The sequence below is a fragment of the Symphalangus syndactylus genome, chromosome 3 (genome assembly GCF_028878055.3).
Source record: "Symphalangus syndactylus isolate Jambi chromosome 3, NHGRI_mSymSyn1-v2.1_pri, whole genome shotgun sequence".
Lineage (NCBI taxonomy): Eukaryota > Metazoa > Chordata > Mammalia > Primates > Hylobatidae > Symphalangus > Symphalangus syndactylus.
In genome coordinates this window covers 117,019,455-117,043,576 of record NC_072425.2, presented here as the reverse complement: position 1 = coordinate 117,043,576, position 24,122 = coordinate 117,019,455, and the positions used below count along the sequence as shown (strand labels likewise).

Here is a 24,122-nt window from a genome sequence, read left to right as displayed (position 1 = left end):
CTTCTTACTTGGGACATTTTCAGACCTGCTTGACACACAACAGCAAATGGTGACAAATCAGACTTTTAACTATTATTCAATCTTATGCACTTAACTAGTATCTTTAGGTTTAGAAGGCTTCCTCAGATATCTGCCCAAATACCTCCTAGATACATTTTACATTTTGAAATTTATTTCTACTTATAGCTATCTTTTGCTTAAAAGATGGGTCACATAACAATTCATTTTGCTTATAGTCTATTATGATGTTGCTTCTACTTAAAGTAGAATTGCACATATGTCTTATTTTAATCATTCTTGATATTAAAACACACGGTGTTTACTATGTTTGTTCCCTAAATCTCCCTTAGCTGATTTTTTTTTTTCATTTTTACTAATATTTTCCTTACCCAAAGGCTAAACCTACTTTAATAATCACACTTGTGTAGCTGGCTTTATCTCCGAGTACTTTATAGTCATATTGTGGGAGTTTGCTCTCTGCAACTGAAGTTAAATAATTAGTAACTCTGATAGAGATACATTTATGCAAATTATAGAGTCTAGAAAGAACCCTGAGGTCTTATCATCCTAAAAAAAAAGAAAACAACACTCTGTTTAAAATAAATCATAATACGATAATCAAATATAATCAAAATTCCACTTCTGCCTCTGATCTCAATACCTATACTGTAAACATCATTGACAAGTGACTATATATCCTGGGCTGTAAACCTTCAGAAACAGAATCATTAAGTATGGCAGGCATTAGGGTGTGATATAAATTCTTTCTCTCATTTGGGAAATGATTACTTGTACATATTGACAGCTGGTGCTATTAAGTTATGATTTCAGGAGATACTAAGGTAATACATAGGATCACTATGTAACTATTATCCTTATGACTTTTATCTGCTGTCTTATTATGTCTTATAAGAATCTACATCCTATACATGAGGAGCAGATAGTACTTTGCCTTTCTATCCTCTTTATTTACATAATAACTGAGTGAAATTTAAAGATGACACTTAAATTTTAAGATATATAGGTAAAGATGTAAAGCTTTTTATTCATTAAAGAAGTTTTCTTTATGTTAAAATAGCAAAATTATAGAAATTGTTGTCCATAGGAATGACTAGAAGATAATTGTAACTGATTACTTCATCAATTCCCATTTGACCTTCTTTTAGAAAATAAATAGCCACCATGGAACATCTGGGGAAACGACACCTAGCAAAATAAGTGATCCAAAAATAAGATATGTCACATTTTAATGAACAATTGTGTTTAATTATGGAAGAACATGTACTTACTTGCCAAGTGCAAAGCATTCCATCTTAACAGTTGTTCCTTTAGCAGCTGTAACCGTGAAAGGAAAATGGACCTCAATTTTCGGCTCATATTCTCCCATCACACCTTAGAAAGAAAGAATAGTCTTTAAGAATCAAATGAATGTTACAATTTGTTTCTTAATCCTGGAGATATTACGTTGAAAATCACTGTGGTTTGGTTGTTAATGTCTGTTTGATGACTGTTAAATTTTTTGATGTATTGAAATAAGTAGTACACTTGGGCTCTATTATTTTGATGAAATCCTAGTCTTCCCCTGAGGACTAGATTACATGCATGTTCATTATCATTTAAAGTAATAATTATTGAAAGTGTTAACACTAGTAGTACAGTTCCTAATTGTTCTAAAAAAACTATGACTATTTCCCATTTTAAATAAGAAAAGGTATCAAAATTTCCTTATTGCCAAATAACTATTCATTTATAAAGTCAAATATTTATTATATATCTATAATATGCACGGCATTTTGCCAAAAATTCTGGGAGTAACAAAAGATTAATCAGTTGTGCTCTCAAGCACTCAGCAACTATATTCTTAAAGAGAGAAACAACATACTACATACTCAAGTATGGGAGAAAAGCTATCTATCAAATTACTGTAATGAAAGATAAGAAGTGATCATTGCCATGAATAAGGTATTAAGTATTATGCACTGATATGGTTTGGCTCTGTGTCCCCACTAGAATCACATCTCAAATTGTAATCTGCATATGTCAAGAGAGGGACCTGGTGAGAGGTGATTGGATCATGGAGGTAGATTCCCCCATGCTGTTCTCATGATAGTAAGAGAGTTCTCACAAAATTTCATAGTTTTAAAAGTGGCAGTTTCCCTGTTCTCTTTCTTGTCTCTTCTGCCACCACGTAAGACATGCCTTGCTTCTCCTTCTCCTTCCACCATAATTGTGTTTCCTGAGGCCTTTTCATGTGGTAGAAAAGAAAATCCCCATTTTCTGTTGAGAAATTAAACCTGGCTGCAGAAATTTGCATAAGTAACGAGGAACTGAGTGTTAATAGCGAGGACAATGGGAAAAATGTCTCCATAGCATTTCAGAGATCTTAATAGCAGCCCCTCTCATCACACGCCTGGAGGCCTAGGAGGGAAAAATGGTTTCATGGCCAGCCTGGGACCCCACTGCTCCGTGCAGCTTCGAGACATAGTGTCCTGTGTCCTAGCTGCTCCAACTCCAGCCATGGCTAAAAGGGGTCAACATACAGCTCAGGCCATTGCTTCAGAGGTGCAAGCCCCAAGCCTTGGCAAATTCCATGTGGTGTTGGGCCTACATATGTGCAGAAGGCAAGAATTCAGGTTTGGCAACCTCTTCCTAGATTTCAAGGATGTATGGAAACACTGAGACGTCCAGGCAGAAGTTTGCTGCAGGGAAAGATCCCTAATGGAGAACCTCTACTAGGGCAATGCAGAGGGGAATGGTGGGGTTGGAGCCTCCACACAGTGTCCCCACTGGGGTACTGACTACTGGAGCTGTGAGAATATGGCCACCATCCTCCAGACCCCAGAATGGTGGATCCACAGCTTGCACTGAGCACCCGGAAAAGCCACAGGCACTCAATGCCAGCCCATGAAAGAGCCAGAGGGGCTGTGCCCTGCAGAGCCACAGGGGCAGAGCTGCCCAAGTCCTTGGGAGCCTATGCCTTCTATCATCATGCCCTAAATGTGAGACATGGAGTCAAGGAGACTATTTTGGAGCTTTAAGATTTAAAAACTGCCTTGCTGGGTTTTGTATTTGCATGTGGCCTGTGGCCTCTTTGTTTTGGCCAATTTCTCCCATTTGGAATGGGAACATTTACCCAATGCCTGTATCTTGGAAGTAACTAACTTGTTTTTTATTTTACAGGCTCACAGGCGGAAAGGACTATTCTTGTCTCAGATGAGACTTTGGACTTGGACTTTTGGATTAATGCTAGAATGAGTCAAGATTTTGGGGACTCTTGAGAAAGTATCATTGGTTTTGAAATATGAAAAGAATGTGAGATTTGGGAGGGGTCAGGGTAGAATGATATGGTTTGGCTCTGTATCCCCACCAAAATCTCATCTGAAATGGTAATCCCCACGTGTCAAAGGAGGGACCTGGTGGAAGGTGACTGAATCATGGGGGCAGTTTCCCCCATGCTGTCCTCATGATAGTGAGGGAGTTCTCATGAAATCTGATGACTTTTAAAGTGGCAGTTTTCCATGCTCCCTCTCTCTCTCCTGCTGCCATGTAAGATGTACCTTGCCTCCCTTTTGCCTTCTGCCATGATTGTAAGTTTCCGGAGGCCTTCCCAGCCATGTGAAACTGTGAGTCAATTAAGTCTGTTTTCTTTATAAATTACTCAGTCTCAAGTATTCTTTATAGCAGTGTGAAAACAGACTAATACATGCACATTTGAGGAGATCATAAGAATAATGAGGGTTTGGATAAGTGGAAAAAAGATAGGAGAGAGTAAATGGAGCTATAAAAAAAATGATAAAGAGATGGGAAGTGACCAGAAATAGGAATATCAGTTTTTCTGACATCTGGATATGTGAAGGGAAGTGATATTAGATAAATCTGGAAATATATGGATGGTACAAAAAAACAGATGGAATCTGAAAAATAGAGAGCCTTGATTATCAGAGTAACACATTTAGACTTTAATCTGTTTTGGAGCTACAGTGGTTTTGAATAGGGAAGCTGCATTATGCTGAGATGGATATAGTGAAACTGGAGTAGAGACAAATAAATCAATGGCATTACTTCAGTAATAGAAGATAAAGGCCTGAGTTTTAATAATAGTAATAAAAGCAGACAAAAGGCACTAGATGGGAAAAACCAATTAATAACTGAACTGGCAAAACTCAGCAGACAATGAGGTACAGGAATAAGGGCATGGGCAGTGTCAATAATAACACTATAATTTGCAGCTTGGGGAATTGGGCAATGTCAATAAAAGAAAAAAGAACACAGTCAAGTAGAAAAGCTGACGAGCTTCAATTTGGAGGTATTGAATTTGAAGTACCTACAAGATATTCAGAAGAAAGTATCTGACCACATAGTAAAAACGAGAGAATGAAGCTCAGGATGAGTTCTAGACAGGGGAAAACACTTACAGTCATTTAGAGGTGGTAGTTGAAGCAATGAGACTGGATAGGGCTTTTACCTATTAGAAAAAAATGCAATAGCTGAGGCCTGGTGGTTTCTGGTGCTAGTGCCATCATATAGCCTTGGAGCAAATTTTCTCCTAAACTTAATTTTTTAGAAGCCCCCTATATGTAAAATACCACATAGAAAACAGCTATGATTTGTCACAGATGCTTCTCTGAGGAGACTGTGCATGTGTTTGAGGGTGTCTATGTTTGTGGCCATATCAGCATGGATGCGTCTTTGTGCATCTGTAGTTCTCTGTACAATTATTTTGCATATGTATGTAGAATGAGAGGAAAGAAGAAGAAACCCAAAAAGAGTAAGATAAATCTATAAGATATGAAGGTCATATACACTGGACATGCAAAGGGAAAAAAAGGGCTACCTTTGGCGAGAAAAACATTTTATGTGTTTAATATTTATCTATTTATTTGTTATGTAGCTTTTGAAATAAGTTTTGAAGAAAGCATATGGATAATTTTAGATGGAAAATGTTTAATCTCACATAAGACAGAAAGGTTATCTTTGCTCTTTGTGGTATTTATTTTTTTTTAATTTTTTTGCCAAAGGAGAAAAAAAGTCACTAAAGTTTTTATCACAGAGATTTCACTAAATGTCTAGTCTGTACCATCTCTGACAGATCAGAAAACTCTGAGTTTCATTTTTCTAATCTGTTTACTGAGGACATAGAAGGGAATTATCATCAATATAATGTCCTACTCTAAGAGGCTAACTCCCTCAATTACTTTCCAGTCTAAACTTTGCTGCACATCAAGAGCCTGATAAATAGCAAGTGAATTGAATGGTTAGCACTATTATGTCACCAAAAACAAATGATTAACGACTTCTTCTCTCTTTATCAATAATGTTTGTTTCCTCTGCTTCTTTTTAAATATTTCCCCATGCTCCTCCATACTATACCTGCCAGGTTCCTTTCTTTTACTTCCTCTTCATGTCAACTTTTTTTCCCTATGGTGTCTCTGCTAGCTACTTGAATAGCAGGATGTGCTCTGCTAGTGATACCAATAAACTCAGCCGAATGTTTTTAATGATGTGAAGTTTATCTTTAATGCTCTCTTACTTGTAAGCCCCGTAGGAAGACTCCAGGCATCCTGTTTAGAAGCTACATATGACTGCTCTTGTGAAGCAGTCCTCAAACTTAATTTCTGATTTCCCTGCCTATTCTTAAAATTGATTTGGTATTGTTGTTACTTTTCTACCTGTTAATCTGATGACACAATAACACCTGATTTATCATGATGCTTATTAAAACTAAGCCTCTTATATGCATGGGTCCCTGTGAGTGCTGACATTTACTCAGTGTCATAGAGTGTTGGAGTGGAAAGCCAAATTTGGAAAATATTTCTATATAATTATTTCTAGTAAATTGTCCAGAGATCTTAGGAGAAAGGGACTTCAATCTCCAAAGCTCCAGTAATTCATTTTGACTTTTTTCTCTTTCTAAATAAAATACTATTTGTAGAACCCACTTGGTATTCTTTTTATTAAGGAAGGTACCAAGGTTGTACAACATTTTAGGCTTTTCAAAATCTACATCTGCCTCTGAATAATACCAAAGAGGTACTGATACTATTAACTGATATGAGTCAGATCAGATCCATATAGTCTCTCTTCTCTTCCAGATTACATTTATAAATTGCAAAGAAGACATTCTTTTATTGCCATAATCATTAAAAATGACCCAAAGGATGGGTACTTCTGATAGTATCTGGGAGGTAATTTTGCCCAGATACAGCCTTCTGGTGTTCCTCAAATAATTTCCATTATGGCCAAGGGCATTCTTAAGCCTCACTTCAGGCCCCAAGAGGTTGCTAATATCTGAACTATATATTAAAAATAAAACAAAAAGAGTTGAATAAGAGGCTTCAAATTATTTTACCTAATTTGAGCTATACTGCAAGAAATTATAACTGGTTTTTAAATTTTTATCATCACACTGAGAGCAATGATGTAAGGACATATGAGAAAGCTCTTTAGATATCTTGCTCTTTAACATATGATAATATTCAGCGGTTATGTTTTGCTTTACATTTCATGGGATTATTATGTTAGAGCTAAAGTTGAGCCTAGCTCAGGGTTCCCCACCCCTACAGACCCCTACGGGTCTGTGGCCTGTTAGGAACTGGGCTGCACAGCAGGAAGTGAGAGGCCGGCAACGGAGCATTACTGCCCGACCTCCGCCTCTTGTTGGATCAGTGGCAGCATTAGATTCTCACAGGAGTGTGAACCCTGTTGTGAACCGTGCACGCAAGGGAGCTAGGTTGCATACTCCTTATGAGAATCTAAAGCCTGATGGTCTGAGGTGGAAAAGTTTCATCCTGAAACCATCCCTCTGTGTCTGTGGAAAAATTGTCCTCCATGAAATTGATCCCTGGTGTCAAAATGGTTGGGAACCACCCACTGCCTTAGCTGATATAATTTACCCTTCTTCTTTTAGAAATGAGGTAACTGAGAGTCAAAGAGGTCAAGTAACTGGCCCAAGGTCCTATTGAAAGTTGCTGATAAAAATGTTGCAAAATTAGGGATTTTCTGACCTTACGTGCAGAGCTAGTTTCTTGACATCACTGTGTTGAGAAACTTCAATCACAGAGTATAATAGTCCAGGCATACTATATGTACTACATTAATCATTGACTGTCTGACATGGCTACATGGTTTATTTCAGTTGCAAGTTTTAGTATCTCAAATCTTGTGCAGCTTAGCTTGAAATTTCTTTTGTTAGGCAGAGTTTGATGCTGAAAGGGAAGGGAGACAGTCCCATAAGACACATAGTTGAAGATCAAAATATCAGGCTTGTCTCTTCAGTCAAGGTAGGTCTTTGATCTTTTTATTGCCCCTAGTATGGAGCTGAATATAGCTCAAGAAACACTCAATGTGTGTCTTCATTGCTTTCCCCAGACCTGTCTCTCCTGGCTTACGTGGCTGCCCTACTTTAGAATTACATGCCATTAGAAGATGACCTTAAGTTACCGTAATTTCTCATAAATGGAAGCCTTCCATCTGAAAGCACATTACTCTCCTTCTTTGTCTTTATGGTTGTTGATTTTCTTATTTATTCCAATTACTTTTGAAGAGCTAGGGTACTTTTCCCTAAGTGGAATGCAATTTAGAGCAGTGTTTCTCCAAGGACCTTACAGAACAGAGAGCCAAAACACCAGAAAAACCTGGACAACTTATTAAAATTTCAGGCAACAGAGTTCAACTCTAAGCCTGATGATGAATATTTTTTGAAGGTAGGGTTATGAACTTTGTATTTTGATAGTTTCTCTAGGAGACTTTATGAACATTAAAAAAATTCAAGAACGGACCTTTCTTTACTCTGATTTTTCTCATGTGACTTGTCCTTCTGAGGATTAGAGTATAATTGACTAAAATGTCTGAAAAATGGCATGCAGAGAGTCATGCTGTCAAACATACTGTATTCAGGGGCAACTTGCCCTAACATCAAGGCAAATTATATTCAACCTGTATGTGCTGGTACTCCCAGCAGAGCTGAGTGTTTTTCCTGATTGGCTGAGGATCTTGTTCTGATCGGCCAATGTCTATGAATACCTGTTGTTGCATATTTCAAATGGCCATTCTGTCTGACACTTTTAGTAATAATCGTTGCTGGAGTTAAGAACTCCTGTCCAGTAAACCTTGAGAATTTGGCTGGACTAATGAGCTGGAAAGGCTTAGCTGATCATTTTCGTATGTCTAAATAATGGGTATTTACATTTTTGCCTTCAACATCTTTGCCAACCATACTTCATATCTGTTTGTCTTCTAAAAATAGCAACCATTTTTTCATTGCTTCATTTGAGACATGTATCTTCCATATTCTATGATGATCAGGAGCCACTATATTCCTGAATAGGTTCTAACTTCCTGGCTGGGGTTATTAACTTGTTATGGGCACCTGACCCAAGCTTGGCCAGTTTGATTACCCCTTTTTCCTGTTCACAGTGATTCATGAACGGGCAGCTGAGGTTGAGACTTTTTAATTAGAGAACAGGAAGTCTGAATATCAATACTTGCTTGAGTATTTGAGTGGAAACAAACAAAGAAACAAACAAACAAACCTGCATGTCTGACAGTCACTGGAGCTTCCACTACATGGAGGGAAGTAATTCACTATTGAAAAGAAGCCAATTAAGATAGAATTAAGTCAATACAGATAGAAGAGAGATGAAAAAAATAGTGTTGGTTGCATGTCAGTTCTACCTGGGATTTAGCATCTTGCCCTTCTCTCATGAAGTTAAATGAATTCCCTATTTTGGTTATTTCAAGTTGGGTTTCTCAGTTGCAACGAGAAGAGATTTTTTTTTTTTTTTTTTTTTTTTTTTTTTGAGACAGAGTCTTGCTCTGTCACCCAGGCTGGAGTGCAGTGGCGCGATCTCTGCTCACTGCAAGCTCCACCTCCCTAGTTCACGCCATTCTCCTGCCTCAGCCTCCAGAGTAGCTGGGACTACAGGCACCCACCACCACGCCCGGCTAATTTTTTGTATTTTTGGTAGAGACAGGGTTTCACTGTTAGTCAGGATGGTCTCGATCTCTTGGCCTCGTGATCCACCCTCCTCGGCCTCCCAAAGTGCTGGGATTACAGACGTGAGCCACCGCGTCCGGCCTGTAACCAGAAGAGTTTTGACTGTTATGTCATTGTGCCTAGCATAACCAATGGTGGTGCAATATCAGGTTCTAGCTCATAACCTATCTGGGTTCTGAAACTATCACATTCATAACACTAGACAGTGCAAAAGATATTGTGCTATGTTTGAGATATGTCACTGTACTTATCCTTTCAGGGCATATTATATATCTACCTGTGATGCATAGTTAAGTGACACCATTCCCTAGTCCAGCCCTAGCTCTGTTGCAACATTGAAGCAATCAGAATTTCTCTGGGTTCCAATTGTCTCATATATAATGAGACAGCTGATGTTCTTGAGGGTTTAGAAATCTAGCAGTATGTTAGATTATATATTATATATCAACATATATCTCTGTACATAACTGTATTCAAATAAATATGTTATAGTATTTGGAAATTCTAATCATTTAGAAACACATCTAGATGCCTTATTTTCAATTCCCTAAAGAACCACTGAGAAGTACAATGTTCACAAGCCTGGATAGATAGACAACATATTTTTTTCTCATCTCAAAAAGTGTATATCATCTTGAATCATAGCTTCTTAAGGTGAGTGATTGCTATGTAAATGAAGGACTGAAGAATGTTCAGACATAAATGGCTTATGTTACCAACAAATAAATGTACCATTATGAGTATTATTTATGTAGGGGGATTGAGAAAACCTAGAGAGGTTTATCATTAGGAGAAAATGTTTTTCATCACTAGTGTGTGTGTGTGTGTGTGTGTGTGTGTGTGTGTGTATTCTAAAAATAAGGGAAGCCAATAAATGTATTTTCCCTTTCCAAGCATCAAAAATAAATTGATCAAGGGGCTGGCTTACACTATAATTGCTTTCTTCTGATTACTAAATTTTAAGACTTATTTTCTTATCCTGTTCTTGCCATTATGATTTAGAGAAATATATTCATGTCTCTCCACCATAATTTGAGGGCTCCTTCCATGTGCATCAATAACTTAGAAAAAGATCCTAGAAATGTAAGGCCTGAAGAAAGCAACTATATATATTTTCCAAATATGAAAGTTTTCTCTGGCATTAAGAAATATGTTAGAGACCGGGTGCAGTGGCTCATGCCTGTAATCCCAGCACTTTGGAAGGCTGAGGCAGGCGGATCACGAGGTCAGGAGACTGAGACCATCCTGGCTAACATGGTGAAACCCCGTCTCTACTAAAAATACAAAAAATTAGCTGTGCATGGTGGCATGCACCTGTAGGCCTAGTTACTTGGGAGGCTGAGGCAGGAGAATTGCTCGAACCCAGGAGGCGGAGGTTGCAGTGAGCCGAGATCGTGCCACTGTACTCCAGCCTCAACAGTGGAGCGAGACTCTGTTCTCACACACACAAAAAAAAGATAGAGCAAACTTTTAAAATTTGATAACAAAGGGTTAAATATTCACTTTTAGTGAGATGAAGTTTTTTTTTAAGAAAAGTAGATGTTTATTATTTTCATAAATTTCCATGCATAAAATGATAGAAAATTCTCTGTAATTACATGCATATAAATCAGAAACAAATATTTTACAATAAGTTCATAATTTGAAATGCTTATGGGTGTTTTTTTAAAATTTAAGGTTAATTTGACTTTGTGAAGTGTGTGTCTACGTGTCTATTTGTGTAAGAATTGGAGCCTTTTGAATAATTAGAAAAAGAAAAAAAAAGTTGGTACTTTGATTTTTATGACCTGCCACCAAGACCTATGTGAATATGATTTAGAATGATAAATCAAATATTGAACAAATTAGGATTCTCCTTCCAACAGCCAATAATGCTTCTTTGAACTCAAAGTGGGCCCAGTAATAATGCAAGAATGGTTGTACTGACTAAAAAGGAAATTAAATCAAAATCAAAATATAGCAATTCCGAATGACACACACTGATGCTCAATTCAACAATTAAATTTTCAGCAATTAAATTATTTGAAGATCTCTGAATAACTCTATGGGACTCTTGCACCCCAATCAGAGTTGGTTCTTTTCAATTGTGATTTAACTAGAAATTGTGATTTCTATACAGTTCACTCTAACATTTAAGTCTAGCAGATTGTTTTCCATTAAAAAACAAAGAAATCTGTCTCACAAATATGGTGGGTTTTTACTCAATGTATTAGACAAATTAATCATAAATCACCTTATCTACAGTCCTTTCTGCAAAAACAAACAAAAAAAATGAAAGGAGGCAGTGAGGCACAAATAATATTAAGGTGACTCAAGGCAAACCTAAGTTATGAGGAAGTTGTTTTTACACACACACACACACACACACACACACACACACACACACACACCCCATCTGGAAGGTAGGGAGAATATATTCAAAGTGGAGAAAAAGGCTAAGACAATTAAAGAGTAGAAAAGCCACATGTAATAACTCAGCCACACTGGTGAGGAATTCATAAAGAGAATAGTCATGAACTCCTGCTGCTAACATTCTTAGAACTATTTGGACTCAGTCCTTTCCTGTCTTAGTCCCCACAAAATCAAGCCATATTACAGACCCTAATCTTGGATTTCTCTACACCCTTTCTCTTATCATGTCATGTATCTCCTGAAAATAAAAAGTTCCTTACTTAGGTTCACTTGAGTGAGCTCCTCTTTCTTGCAACTATCAAGAACGCTCACTCACATTACTTTTCATTTGTAAAGTTTTATCATTCTTCAGAAGGAATGTTCCCTCCAAAAAGTTTCTTACTCATAGCTGTCTACCAATCTATACAGTAATTATCAAGAAGTAAAGGGACCTAAAATATCCTGGAGGAATTAGTTCTGCCAGCACAGTTGATCAGCTGCCTGGTTGCATAACTCTGGGAAAAAAATGTGACAAGTGAGTTGTTTTAAACCATTGTTAATAGTTTATTTTTACACTTTAATCTGCACAGATTATTTTCTCTCTGTAGTCTTGTTGTGGAGAATGCCAGCATTCCTGCTGTTACCACTCATATTTGAGATATAAGATGTAGCAGCTCCTGATTTGCTTTGTAGACAATTCACAACGTATTTCATTTTACAAACTCTTGTGGATTTCAAAGCCTCCGTGTATGATATGGTTCAAAGGAGAAATGTTTCCAGAGGGGGAATGCTGATTTTTATAGCTTCATCACAGGGCTTTTTGTGCATTAAAGACTTTAGATGTAAAGTGGATGGGAATAAATATTAACTGAACACCTGCTATAAGCCTGGTGCTTTGTGAAATGTATATAAGTAAACTGTCATTTAAAACTTACAAAACACAGTAAGGTAGATACGATAGTCCCTATTTTAAATAATAGAAAACTATTTTAAAAATTATGTAACTCCCTCCACATCAGTGAGCTATTAAATAAAAGGCAAGGAGTTCAAATGCTAGGACTTTATGAAGTCTGAAGCCACTTTTCCTCAATATTTTATTCTGCTCCCCAGGAAACATATTGTTTGCAAAGAAGAATTTATTTACCCATTCCCAATTTTGTAGTCAATTAAGTTCTACATTAAATATTACTTTTTCAGTAAAGTCTTTCCTCTCTACCCACCCCACTTCCCTCACCAAGTTAATCTCTTTCCTCTCTCTCTGTGCATATATGTATGTGTGTGTGTGTGTGTGTATTCATATATACATAATGCAAGTATATATAATGTAAATATATACATATACGGAGAAAGAAATACATATAAAATATATATGTGCATATATTATATATATATGAATACTGTGTATGTGTGTATATATATATATATATATATATATATATATATATAAAGAGAAACAGCATTGTTCATTATTTTTCTTTTCTTTTTTTGGTAAAACAAATCAGAATCAATCAATTATTCAATCTAATGGCATTTCTACCCATTTGTTCCATATCTGTTTTCACTTTTAGCTGTAAACTAAACCAGGACAGAAACCACATCATTTTGTTCCCTTTGTATCCTCACACAGTCCCTGGTACAAAGTTAATGGTCAAGAATATTTGATGACAATTAGTGAATCTACTTGTTATCAACTATATATGTGTGTGATAGGTGACACAGGAGCTACGTCACCTATCATTTTTTGTATTTCAATGTTTGTGTTCTTTTTTGCTTTGTGGGATACTTAAAATAATTTTCTAATCTGGAATTATAAAAAATCTATATTTTGTTTTAAATTATTGTGATATTTTAAAAAATAAAACACATTTTGTGAATGAATAAGCTGATGGTCTCTCCACTTCTCCACAATCAGTCAATTATCAAGTTCTGCCAATTTGATTCCTATTACATCTCTCTTTTTCATTCCCTTATTTTTATTCTAATTGCCATTACTTTATTTTGGATTCCCTTTCATCTACCCCATTAGCTGTGGCAACGTGAAGATCCTTGGTGACATTTGCAATAATAGTGGTTATTAAAGCTTCATAGTATTAGATATAAGAAAACATAAAATAGAAATTTGAGGCAGGCAGATCATGAGGTCAGGAGATCGAGACCATGGTGAAACCCCGTCTCTACTAAAAAATACAAAAAATTAGCCGGGTGTGGTGGCGGGTGCCTGTAGTCCCAGCTACTCGGAGAGGCTGAGGCAGAAGAATGGCGTGAACCCAGGAGGCGGAGCTTGCAGTGAGCCAAGATTGCGCCACTGCATTCCAGCCTGGGCGACAGAGTGAGACTCCGTCTCAAAAAAAAAAAAAAAAAAGAAATTTGAGATGGGTTTAAACAACTCTTGGACGAAGTCTTGCTATCAAGGAGAGCAGAGAAAAAAAGGATGGAACTTGGAGGGAGCTATGAAATCACAAAATAGTTAATTTCAGGATAATAAATATTCTAGCGTGTTTACTGATGTGAATGATTCAGGATGGAGGGAAATGTGATGTTTACAAAAGAGGGTAAATAATTGCAGATGACAACTTTTTGATGTAGGTAAGAAGAGATGGAATCTAGGGCACAAAACTGTCAAGAACAGTTTATTATTTGTAATTAGTGGTGTAGTAGTCATACAGATAAAGATATAGGGAAGACCTTATATTTGTCACTGAAAGGTAAATAAGAATATAAAGTTAAGGCAAAATCTGTGTTCAAAATTATGTATTTTTTTCTATCTATACTCAGCTATATGGATATAATCATTAAATGAATGAGGCATAGGCTGAGGTTGAGATAAGTGGTTTGCCAAGTGAGTATTATATGATCAAGAGATTGATGGGATAGAGAGTTGCGAACTTACAGAGGAGAATGTTTACAATAAGTGACTATGTAATCTCACCTAGAAAGGGAAGGCACTTGATGATGTGAGGGTGCAATGGACAGTGAAGTGGTGAATTGATAAAAGGAATGAGAGGTCTGACGGGGCCAAATAATTGTTTAAGTGGAAGTAGTAAACATAATTATTTGAATGGAAAAGAGGCTGTCAGCAGAAAGTGGCTTACTTGAAACTGAGATTGTGATGAAGGTAGAATAATTGATAATTGCAAGATTCAGGCTATTACCACAGGAAAGGGTGGCTAAGATGGGATGGAGTACACGTTCGTGGGAAGCATGGAGGTAAAGAAACTGAGAAGCCATAATATTGGATGGATCATTTATGTATATATGGGTATCACCAAGACATTGACTGAATAATATCTTTAATAAATGAGGAAGACAGTGCCAGGAAGATGAGGGGTTATTAAAAGATGGATGATTACAATGGCTAAAAAAGGATGGCATGAATGCTTTACTCACTAATGTCCAAATGTATTAGTCTTCCATTTGAAGGCTTTGATAGAGGCAGGAGGCAGACAGGGATACATCCCTGGTGAAACCCCACCTTCAAGCTTAGAAGCCTGAAACCCATGGCCCAAAGTGAAAATTTCTATTCCTGTCTGCCTGCTCTTTCCCAATGGGTTCTTTCTGAAAAATGCCTTCTTACCAATTGAATGTTGCCTATTCCAAAACTACCTATAGCCCACGCTATCCATCATTCTGTGCCCATAAAGACCCCAGACTCAGTTAGTAGAGGATAGAGAGGTGGCTTGACTGGAGAGAAGTGACTTGACTTCAGAGAGACAGCTGGATTTCAGAGCAGAGACAACTTGACTTCAGGGAAGAGCCAGCTGGACTTTGCGTGGACACTACCTGCCTGTCCTGTCCCCTCTCCTGCTCCCCTGTCTTCTGAGAGCCATTTCCATTGCTATATAAAATTATCCACTTTGCCATCCTTCAAGTGTCTGCGTGACCTTAGTCTTCTTAGGTGCCAGACAAGAGCTCGGGAACCACCGAGGACAGGTACCCAAAAATGCCCATCATGCTGGCCCTTTGCCCTTGCCAGCAGAGGACAACCATCCCATGTGATGAGGCAAGGGGCCAAGTAAGCTGATAATACACTGCACTCCATGGTAGTGGAGCTAAGAAGTCATTGTAACACCCCTTCTTGAGCTTCACGGTCTCAGACACCCTCTCCTGGGCACTGCCGCAGGATAAGTAAATGGAGCTTGCTCCTGCCAGCACCTGGAGCAGTGGCTGGAAGGATTCCACACTCACTTACTCACATGCTCCCTTCTGCAAGGGGTTGAGCACAGTGAGCCAAGTAAACGGGGCACCCCTGCTACAAATCTGACAAAGCGGTCATGAAATATTCTGCATCAGCTCCAATGTTCTAGTCCTAAGTTATCTTTCCATATTTTACCTCAAATTCTTCCCATTTATGCATGCAACATTCCATGTAATAGGAGTGCTTGCTATTTTCCAAATATGCTTTATTCTAAACGTATTACAAGCCTGTATACATGCTGTTATTGGTCCTTGTCTAAAAATATCTCAATAAGATTCTATGCACACTAAAATTCAGTTTATGTTTCACTTCAAATTGTATCTTATAAAAATATCTAAAAGGAACACAAAAATAGGTCCTTCATTAAAAACCAGAAGCCAACCCCCACACCCCAAAACCCCACCAAAATGAAAACAAAAACAAAAAAATCATCACCATCACCACAACAGAAAACAACCTTCTGTAATTCCTTCAGCAAGAAATCTTGTGCCTTACTGCAGATTCCCCATCGTGGTTTCTCTCTTTCTTTTCTTCCTTTCCTTTCGTTTTCTCCTTTCCTTTTCTCCTTTCTTTCTTTCTTTCTTTTTCTTTCTTTCCCATTATTTTCTTTCTTTTTTTGTGATGCAGTCTAGCTGACACCCAGGTGGGAGTGCTGTGGCACAATCTTGGCTCACTGCAGCCTCCGCCTCCTTGGTTCAAGTGATTCTCCTGACTCAGACTTCCAAGTAGCTGGGACTACAGACATGTACACCATGCCCAGCTAAAAAAATTTTTGTGTGTATTTTTAGTAGAAATGGGGTTTCACCATGTTAGCCAGGCTGGTCTCAAACTCCTGACCTCAAGTGGTCTGCCTGCCTCAGCCTCCCAAAGTGCTGGGGTAACAGGTGTCAGCCACCATGCCCGGCTGCCCATAATTGTTTATTTCTTATGATACCAATCATGTTCTGCCTTATGATACAGTTATTTAAATTATCTTACTGGTCAAAACCATCATCATCTAATCTGAATGCTCCTATCTAACCCACTCTACTGCAAATTTCCCTTTAGTTTTTCTGTTTCTGATGTCTTCCTAATTTATCCTTTGAACTCCCAGGCCAATATATGCAATCACATTGTACAACTGTATTCTTCTTAACCCTACCCCCATCATAATAAAACTGCTTTTCCGATATCATATCTATTTGGCCTTCATTACTCAACAGAATGAAATGGTAGCATAAGGTCCATCAATTTCTTTCTCCAAAAGTCCTTTCAGGGCTCCAGCTCAACCCTTTAATCTGTTCATCTCTTCTCCTCCTACTACTACTAGAGTTATTGTGCTGAAAGCAAGTAAGCAAGCAAAAAGGGACAGCAAACAACAAAAATAACAAACCTTTTCAATACTAATTAAAGGACTCTGTTTACTCAGTAATTTTTTAAGACAAAATTTAAATCCCCTATTATTGCATTCAAGCCCATCAAAATTTGCATTTTACTTATCTTGTCAGTCCTATACTTACTGATCCCCCTCCTCACAAATCTCACACCGTAGCTACACAACACTTTTCTCCACTCCATAAACTAACCATGCCACTTTATAGGCACATATTTTTGCCTTTCCCTGTAATTTTTAAACCTTATCTCTATTTAATAAACTACAATTCAGCTTTTAAAACCATACTCAAATTCATCTCTCCATCTTTAGAATATATTCACTCTATTCTTTGCTTTCACAGTACAAAGTTCAAATCATTATCTTAGTACATATCTCATTGCATTTTAATGTTGTTTACTTGTCTCTTTCATTGCACTGTAGTTTCCAGCAGTGAAGAAATGAAGTTTATTCTTTGCACCCGCTGTGACTGATCATAGATTTATTAACCTCTATCTGGCTACCTGTTACTCTTCGAGCCCTCCGTGGTCCACAGGTTTCTCTCATTGACTACGTGACTTCATTTCTCTATTAAAATTTTCATGCCTGTAATCACAGCACTTTGGGAGGCCGAGGCGGGCAGATCATGAGGTCAGGAGATCGAGACCATCCTGGCTAACATGGTGAAACCCCGTATCTACTAAAAATACAAAAAAATTAACTGGGCGTGGTAGCACGCATCTGTAGTCCCAGCTACTCATTAGGCGGAGGCAGGAGAATGGCGTGAACCCGGGAGGCTGAGCTTGCAGTGAGCCGAGATCGTGCCACTGCACTCCAGCCTAGGTGACAGAGCCAGACTCCATCTCAAAAAAATATACAAATACATAAAAAATAAATAAATTTGACCTGTCTTGGATCTTTTCTGATCAGAACAGATTTTCCTTAGTTTTAAGTTTGAGTCTGTTTCAAGAGTAAACTGTGATTTCATAACAGCTGTATTCTTTTCAGTATTTCTTGTGTGTGTTGCTTCTTTTTTCTTTCCATAGACATAATTCTAATTAAAACCTTCACTACCTTTGCCTTGATCATGGTGTATTCAGCCTCCTATCGGCTGTCTTTTTACCCCAATCCATTCTATACTTTGACTTCATATTTATCTTTCTAAAATAGCATTTTTATCATTTATTTTTCTTTCTTATAACATCAGTGGTTCCCTGTTGCCTTATTGATGAACTTCAAACTCTTTATTTTTGTATGCAAATCTTTGAAAACCTGCCCCAATGCTAATTCTTCAACCTTAGTTTCCACTTGACTACCATAGCCCCAGCTCTGTTCAGACTATCTTGTAAATAGCTTTAGTCATTCGTTTGAAGTTCATTAGTCATTCATTGAAGTTATCAGCTTATATATGCACTCAAGTATTCTCCATTAACAAGGCTAGATCACATTCCTTTTCCTCAAGAATATGTTCTATAACCACAGTAATTATGTTTAGTTGTGTATAATTACATTGATGGATCCACCCTACAAACTCCTAGGCATTTACTATTTACACTTTTCCTATCTACTTAGTAAAGTTGTACGACTGCAATTTTGTTTCTCTAATGAGATAATTTATTGTTAACTAGAGCCACATCTTACACTTAGTTTTGGCTGATATGGGCTCTGATCATGGTAAGTTATTTGCATATAGATAATTCTACTCTGCTACAAGCAGAGTGATAAGAACTAGATTTTGAGCATTGACTATACTTATGGCATAGAATGATGACCAATCCTCAAATACATTAAAGAATGTATAATTACTCAGGACCAGGAAGACATCACGAAACTTCTAAGATTTTCTCCAATTCCTCATAAGAACTTTCAGATTTCAGTATCATTTGGAGAGTGTGATGGTTAATTTTAGTTGTGTCAACTTGACTGGATACATTAAGCAATACCAAGAAATGTGGTAAACCATTATTTTGGGGTGTGTTTGTGAGGGTGTTTCCAGATGAAACTAGCATGTGAATCTGAGTGGACTAGGTGGGAAAGATCCACCCTAAGTGTAGACAGGCACCATTCAATTGGCTTGGGCCTCACTTAGACAGAACAAAAACAGAGGAAAGGCATGTGTCTATTTCCTGGGACTGAGATACACCTCCTTTACTGCCTTTGGACATCAGAGCTCCAGGCCTCCTGGCCTTTGGACCCCATGGCTTACACCAGTGGTCCCCCTGGGTTATCAGGCCTGTGGTCTCAGACCAGGAGTTACACCATCAGTTTCCTGGGTTCTGAGGCCTTTGGACTTGGATGGAGCCACACTATGAGCATCCCAGGGTCTTTAGCTTGCAGATGGTTTGTCATGGGACCTCTCAGCTTCCATTATCACATGAATCAATTTCCCTAATCAATTCCCTCTCATATATCTGTATATATCCTATTGGTTCTTTCTCTCTGTAAAACCCTAACTAATACAGGTAGATTGAATTATCAATTTTTGATTCTATATAGTTGTATTCATGTGTATATGACAAAAAAGTTATTTTTAAAATAGATTAACCCTTTAATATATTGCTTTTCTGTTTATACTTCAATCATTAAAGGTATTTTAGCTCTTTGACATTGATAAAATGAAATTCTATCTTAAGCCTGTTAATGATGATGAATAAATCACAATGTACTTGTTTTCACTTTCATAAAAGAATCAATTTTGTCTTGGCAATATACAATAAGAGGACTAAATTAATCAGTTTCTTTTTTTTTTTTTTTTTTGAGACGGAGTCTCGCTCTGTCACCCAGGCTGGAGTGCAGTGGCGCAATCTCGGCTCACTGCAAGCTCCGCCTCCCGGGTTCACGCCATTCTCCTGCCTCAGCCTCTCTGAGTAGCTGGGACTACAGGCGCCCGCCACCACGCCCGGCTAATTTTTTTGTATTTTTAGTAGAGACAGGGTTTCACTGTGGTCTGGATCTCCTGACCTCGTGATCCGCCCGCCTCGGCCTCCCAAAGTGCTGGGATTACAAGCGTGAGCCACCGCGCCCGGCCTAATCAGTTTCTTTATTATCCTTTTAGGCTGAACATATTATCAAGTATTAAGCTGAAATAAAAAACAAAAAGAATCTTACCATCGAATAAATTATTGACTATATTCATATTAAAAAGCAAAGCAACTAGGAACTGCTATTTAATGGACGGCAAAATATGTACTTTTTCTTCTTCAAAAAAGAAGTAATCAGAATATTTATAAAGGAAGGGATCCTCCTTTGCAAATTATCCTAGTTCTGTTTGTGTGCAAGTAAATGCTTTCAGAAGCATCTCAGAAACAGGGCTGTACCCATAGTAAGTATTCATTGCTAATACACTGGTTACACAAATATTGAATCTAACCCTGAGGAGTCTTTGGGAATCTATTTGCTTGAGGTACAAATTGTCCTATCTCAGCTCAACAAATTTGCTGGTTTCACAGGCTTAAATAAGTTTAGTAACATCAAGGTTTGAGGAAGAAATTTCATTATATATTCACATATAATCTATGAAGTCTTGTTGCTTCTAGTTGTATTATGATTTTTAAAATATAGCTGGTAATTGGATTTTTAAATAGCTGGTAATTTGATTTTTGTTGGCTGGAATCCACTTCTCCCTTACATTAAAGTCACCTTTTCAAAAAATTTCTTAAGTTCCAGAGAGAAATTAATACCTAAAATGACAGTTAGAGGTCTAGCATTACGTTTCAGGTTATGCACTAATCATTGTTACAAGACTAATGATGAATAATATCCAATACTTATATGGGGCTTACTATGTGTCAGGTACCCTTGTAACGCCTTTAGCTACAACAAGTCTAATCCTCATAACCCTTTGAATTGGTTTGACTCATGGAAGTTGAAAAGTTATCTAAAGTCACACGGCTCTTAAATGCCAGAGCCAGGACTTGAATTCAGGAAGTCCGGCTTCAGAGTCCATGCTCTTCTCCACAATGATGAATAATGAATGAATTGTATTCCATGTACTCTGCAGTATATCAGTGCTTTAGATCCAAAGACATTTTTCTAAAGAATATTGTAAATAGTGGTTGGGTTGCTATTTAACACACAAAATACAATTTAGTTAATAACAACTAAGTTATGAACTATGAGCTTGTACTATGAAGAACTCAGTTCATACCACTAACATGGTTATTTTGGGTACTAGGACATAGGAGCAAGGATCTTATGGTAAAGAAGAGAAGAAAAAATAAACTACCTCCCCTCCATATACATGTATCTTTCACAGAAGCCTGCCTCACACAAAAACATAAGAGATGAAGGTGGGTTTGTTTTTTGGTTTGGGGATGTTCTACTTTTTTGTTTACTTTTCTTCCCCAGTACCTTTGTATGTTTTTCCCTCTGTCTGCAATGCCAGCCCAGAATTGGGGCAATTCACAAACTCTTTTTCTTTCATCAACACTGTACTCAAATGTCAACTCCTCTGTGCAAATGCTTCTAAGGGCCCTGTGGAGTTCAGTTTCTGTTCTATTTGCACCTCTGAAATATGATACCTCCTTACTCTTGTGGCATGACTTCTTTTGACGGGATCATTAACTTGTCTATCTCCCCTACTAGATCATGAGTTCCTCGAGAGTCAAAGGGCATGCCATTCTTGAATCTCCAGCACCAAAAGAAAAAGGAAAACAAACAAAATGAAACAAAAATCTGTGTATGCCAGATTCTTTACACTTATAATTATTCTCATCTTTACATCAATTTCAAAGGCAGACAGAAACAGTGTTATGTGAATCAAGAATCTAAAGTTTAGAGAGAGTGGGTGACGTAGTTAAAACGGGGCAGAACTGGGATAGCAACCTAATTAAGCCTGCCTCAAAAGCTCTCTGCCTGACCTCATTGAAAAACACAAATAGATTTCTTTAAATGATGCCAAAGCCCTCTGATGATGATCATCACAATTCTATCCTACCTCTCTTCCCATATAAACCAAAGTCCTTTCCTCTTTGGGAAGCTGTCTCAGTACAATGTTAAATGTCATAAAATAAGCAGTCATGCATCACTTAGTGATGAGGATTAATGCAACATTAGGCAATTTCGTTGTTGTTAAAACATCAGAAGGCACTTACAAAAACCTAGATGATATAGCTTCCTACATACCTCAGCTATATGGTATACCCTATTGTTCCTAGGCTACAAACCTGCACAGCATGTTACTCTACTGAATACTGTAGACAAATGTAATACAATGGTAAGTATTTGTGTGCCTAAACTTAGAAAAGGTATGATAAAACATGATATAGATAACAATGGTACACCTGTACAGGACATTTACTACAAATAGCACTTGCAGGACTGGACGTTGCTCTGGGTGAGCCAGTGAGTGAGTGGTGAGTGGATGTGAAGCCTAGGACACTACTGTACATTACTGTAGAATTTATAAACACTGTACACTTAACCTATATTAAGTTAATCACAAATATATTTTGTTCTTTAATAATAAATGAACCTTAGTTTACTGTAACATTTTTACTTTATAAACTTATTTTTAACTTTTTGACTCTTTCATAATGACACAGCTTAAAAGACAAGCATATTGTACAGCTGTAAAAATATTTTTTCTTTAGATCTTTATTCTATAAGCTTTTTTCTATCTTTAAAATTTTTATTATCTTTTGCAATTCTTTTGTTAAAAATAAAGACACACGCACACAAATTAGCCTAGCCTACACAGGTTACACTGAAAAGTCACTAGGCGATTGGAATTCTCAGTTTCATTATGATGTCATGAGACCACTGTCATATATGTGGTCCATCACTGACTGAAACATTGCTATGCAACACATGACTGTAATTCAACCAAAATACAGTAAAGTGAAATTTTTGCACTGAAATTCTCATTGTTGAATCTTATTTTTAATAACATAATTCTTATTCACCTAAACAAATTTAGTGGAATTTTAGCCTGACTAGTGTATTTGTTACGTCATGGGGAGCAAGAGATCTTTGACAATGTGTGATATGGTTTTGCTCTGTGCCCCCACCCAAATCTTATCTCGAATTATAATCCCCACATGTTGAAGGCGGGGCCTCATGAGCGGTAACTGGATCATGGTGGTGGTTTCTCACGGTTTAGCACCATCCCTCTAGTGCTATCTCATGAGAATTCTACCAAGATTTGATGGTTTAAAGGTGTGGCATTTCCACCTTCACTCTCTCTCTCCCCTACCACCATGTAAGACATGCCTTGCTTCTCATCTGCATTCTGCCATGACTGTAAGTTTCCTGAGGCCTTCCCAGGCATGCAGAACCATCAGTCAATTAAACTTCTTTTATTTATAAATTACCAAGTCTCAGGTAGCTCTTCATAACAGTGTGAAAATGAACTAATACAAAAATTGGTACCAGGAGTAAGACATTGCTATAAAGATACCTGAAAATGTGGAAGTGACTTTGGAACTGAGTAATGGGCAGATGTTGGAACAGTATGGAGGGCTCAAAAGAAGACAGGAAGATGTGAGAAAGTTTAAAACTTCCTGGAGACTTGATGAATGGTTCTGGCAAAATGCTGATAGTGATATGGACAATAAAGTCAAAGCTGAGGTTTCTCAGATAGAGTTGAGAAACTTATTGAGAACTGGTGCAAAGGTCACTCATGCTATATTTTAGCAAGGAGACTGGTGGTATTTTGTATCTGCCCTAGATATCTGTGGAACTATGAACCCGAGAGAAATTATTTAGAATACCTGGTGGAAGAAATTTCTATGCAGCAAAGCTTTCATGATGTGACCTGGCTGTTTTTAAAAGTGGACAGTCAAATGAGTTTACAAAGAAATGGTCTGAAATTCAAGCTTATGTTTAAAGGGGAAGCAGAAAATAAACACTTGGAAAATTTGTAGCCTGACCATGAGGTAAAAAAGAAAAACCCATTTTCTGGGAAGAAGTTCAAGCCAGCTGCAGAAATTTGCTTAAGTAGGAGCTATATGTTAATAGCCAAGACAATGTGGGAAGTGTTTCCAGGGCATGTTAGAGGTCTTTGCAGCAGCCTGTCCCCTAACAGGGCTAAGAAGGAAAAATAATTTCACAGGCCATGCCTGGTGGCCAGCTGCACTGTGCAGCCTTGGGACATGGCACTCTGCATCCTAGCTGTTCCAGCTCCAGCCATGGCTAAAACGGGCTAAGATACAGCTCAAGCCATTGCTTGCTTCAGAGAGTGAAAGCCCCAA

The 24,122-nt window shown here is 37.6% G+C and overlaps 1 protein-coding gene across 1 annotated transcript in view; it reads right to left on the bottom strand.

Annotated features, from left to right (window-relative positions):
• The window catches only part of CNTN5 (contactin 5), a 1,372,716-nt gene that overhangs the window by 353,053 nt on the left and 995,541 nt on the right, over nucleotides 1–24,122 (bottom strand). Inside the window, exon 9 of the mRNA XM_055272872.2 lies at nucleotides 1,290–1,392. Coding sequence (XP_055128847.1) covers nucleotides 1,290–1,392 — 103 coding nt within the window. The remainder of the gene's footprint in view (nucleotides 1–1,289; nucleotides 1,393–24,122) is intronic.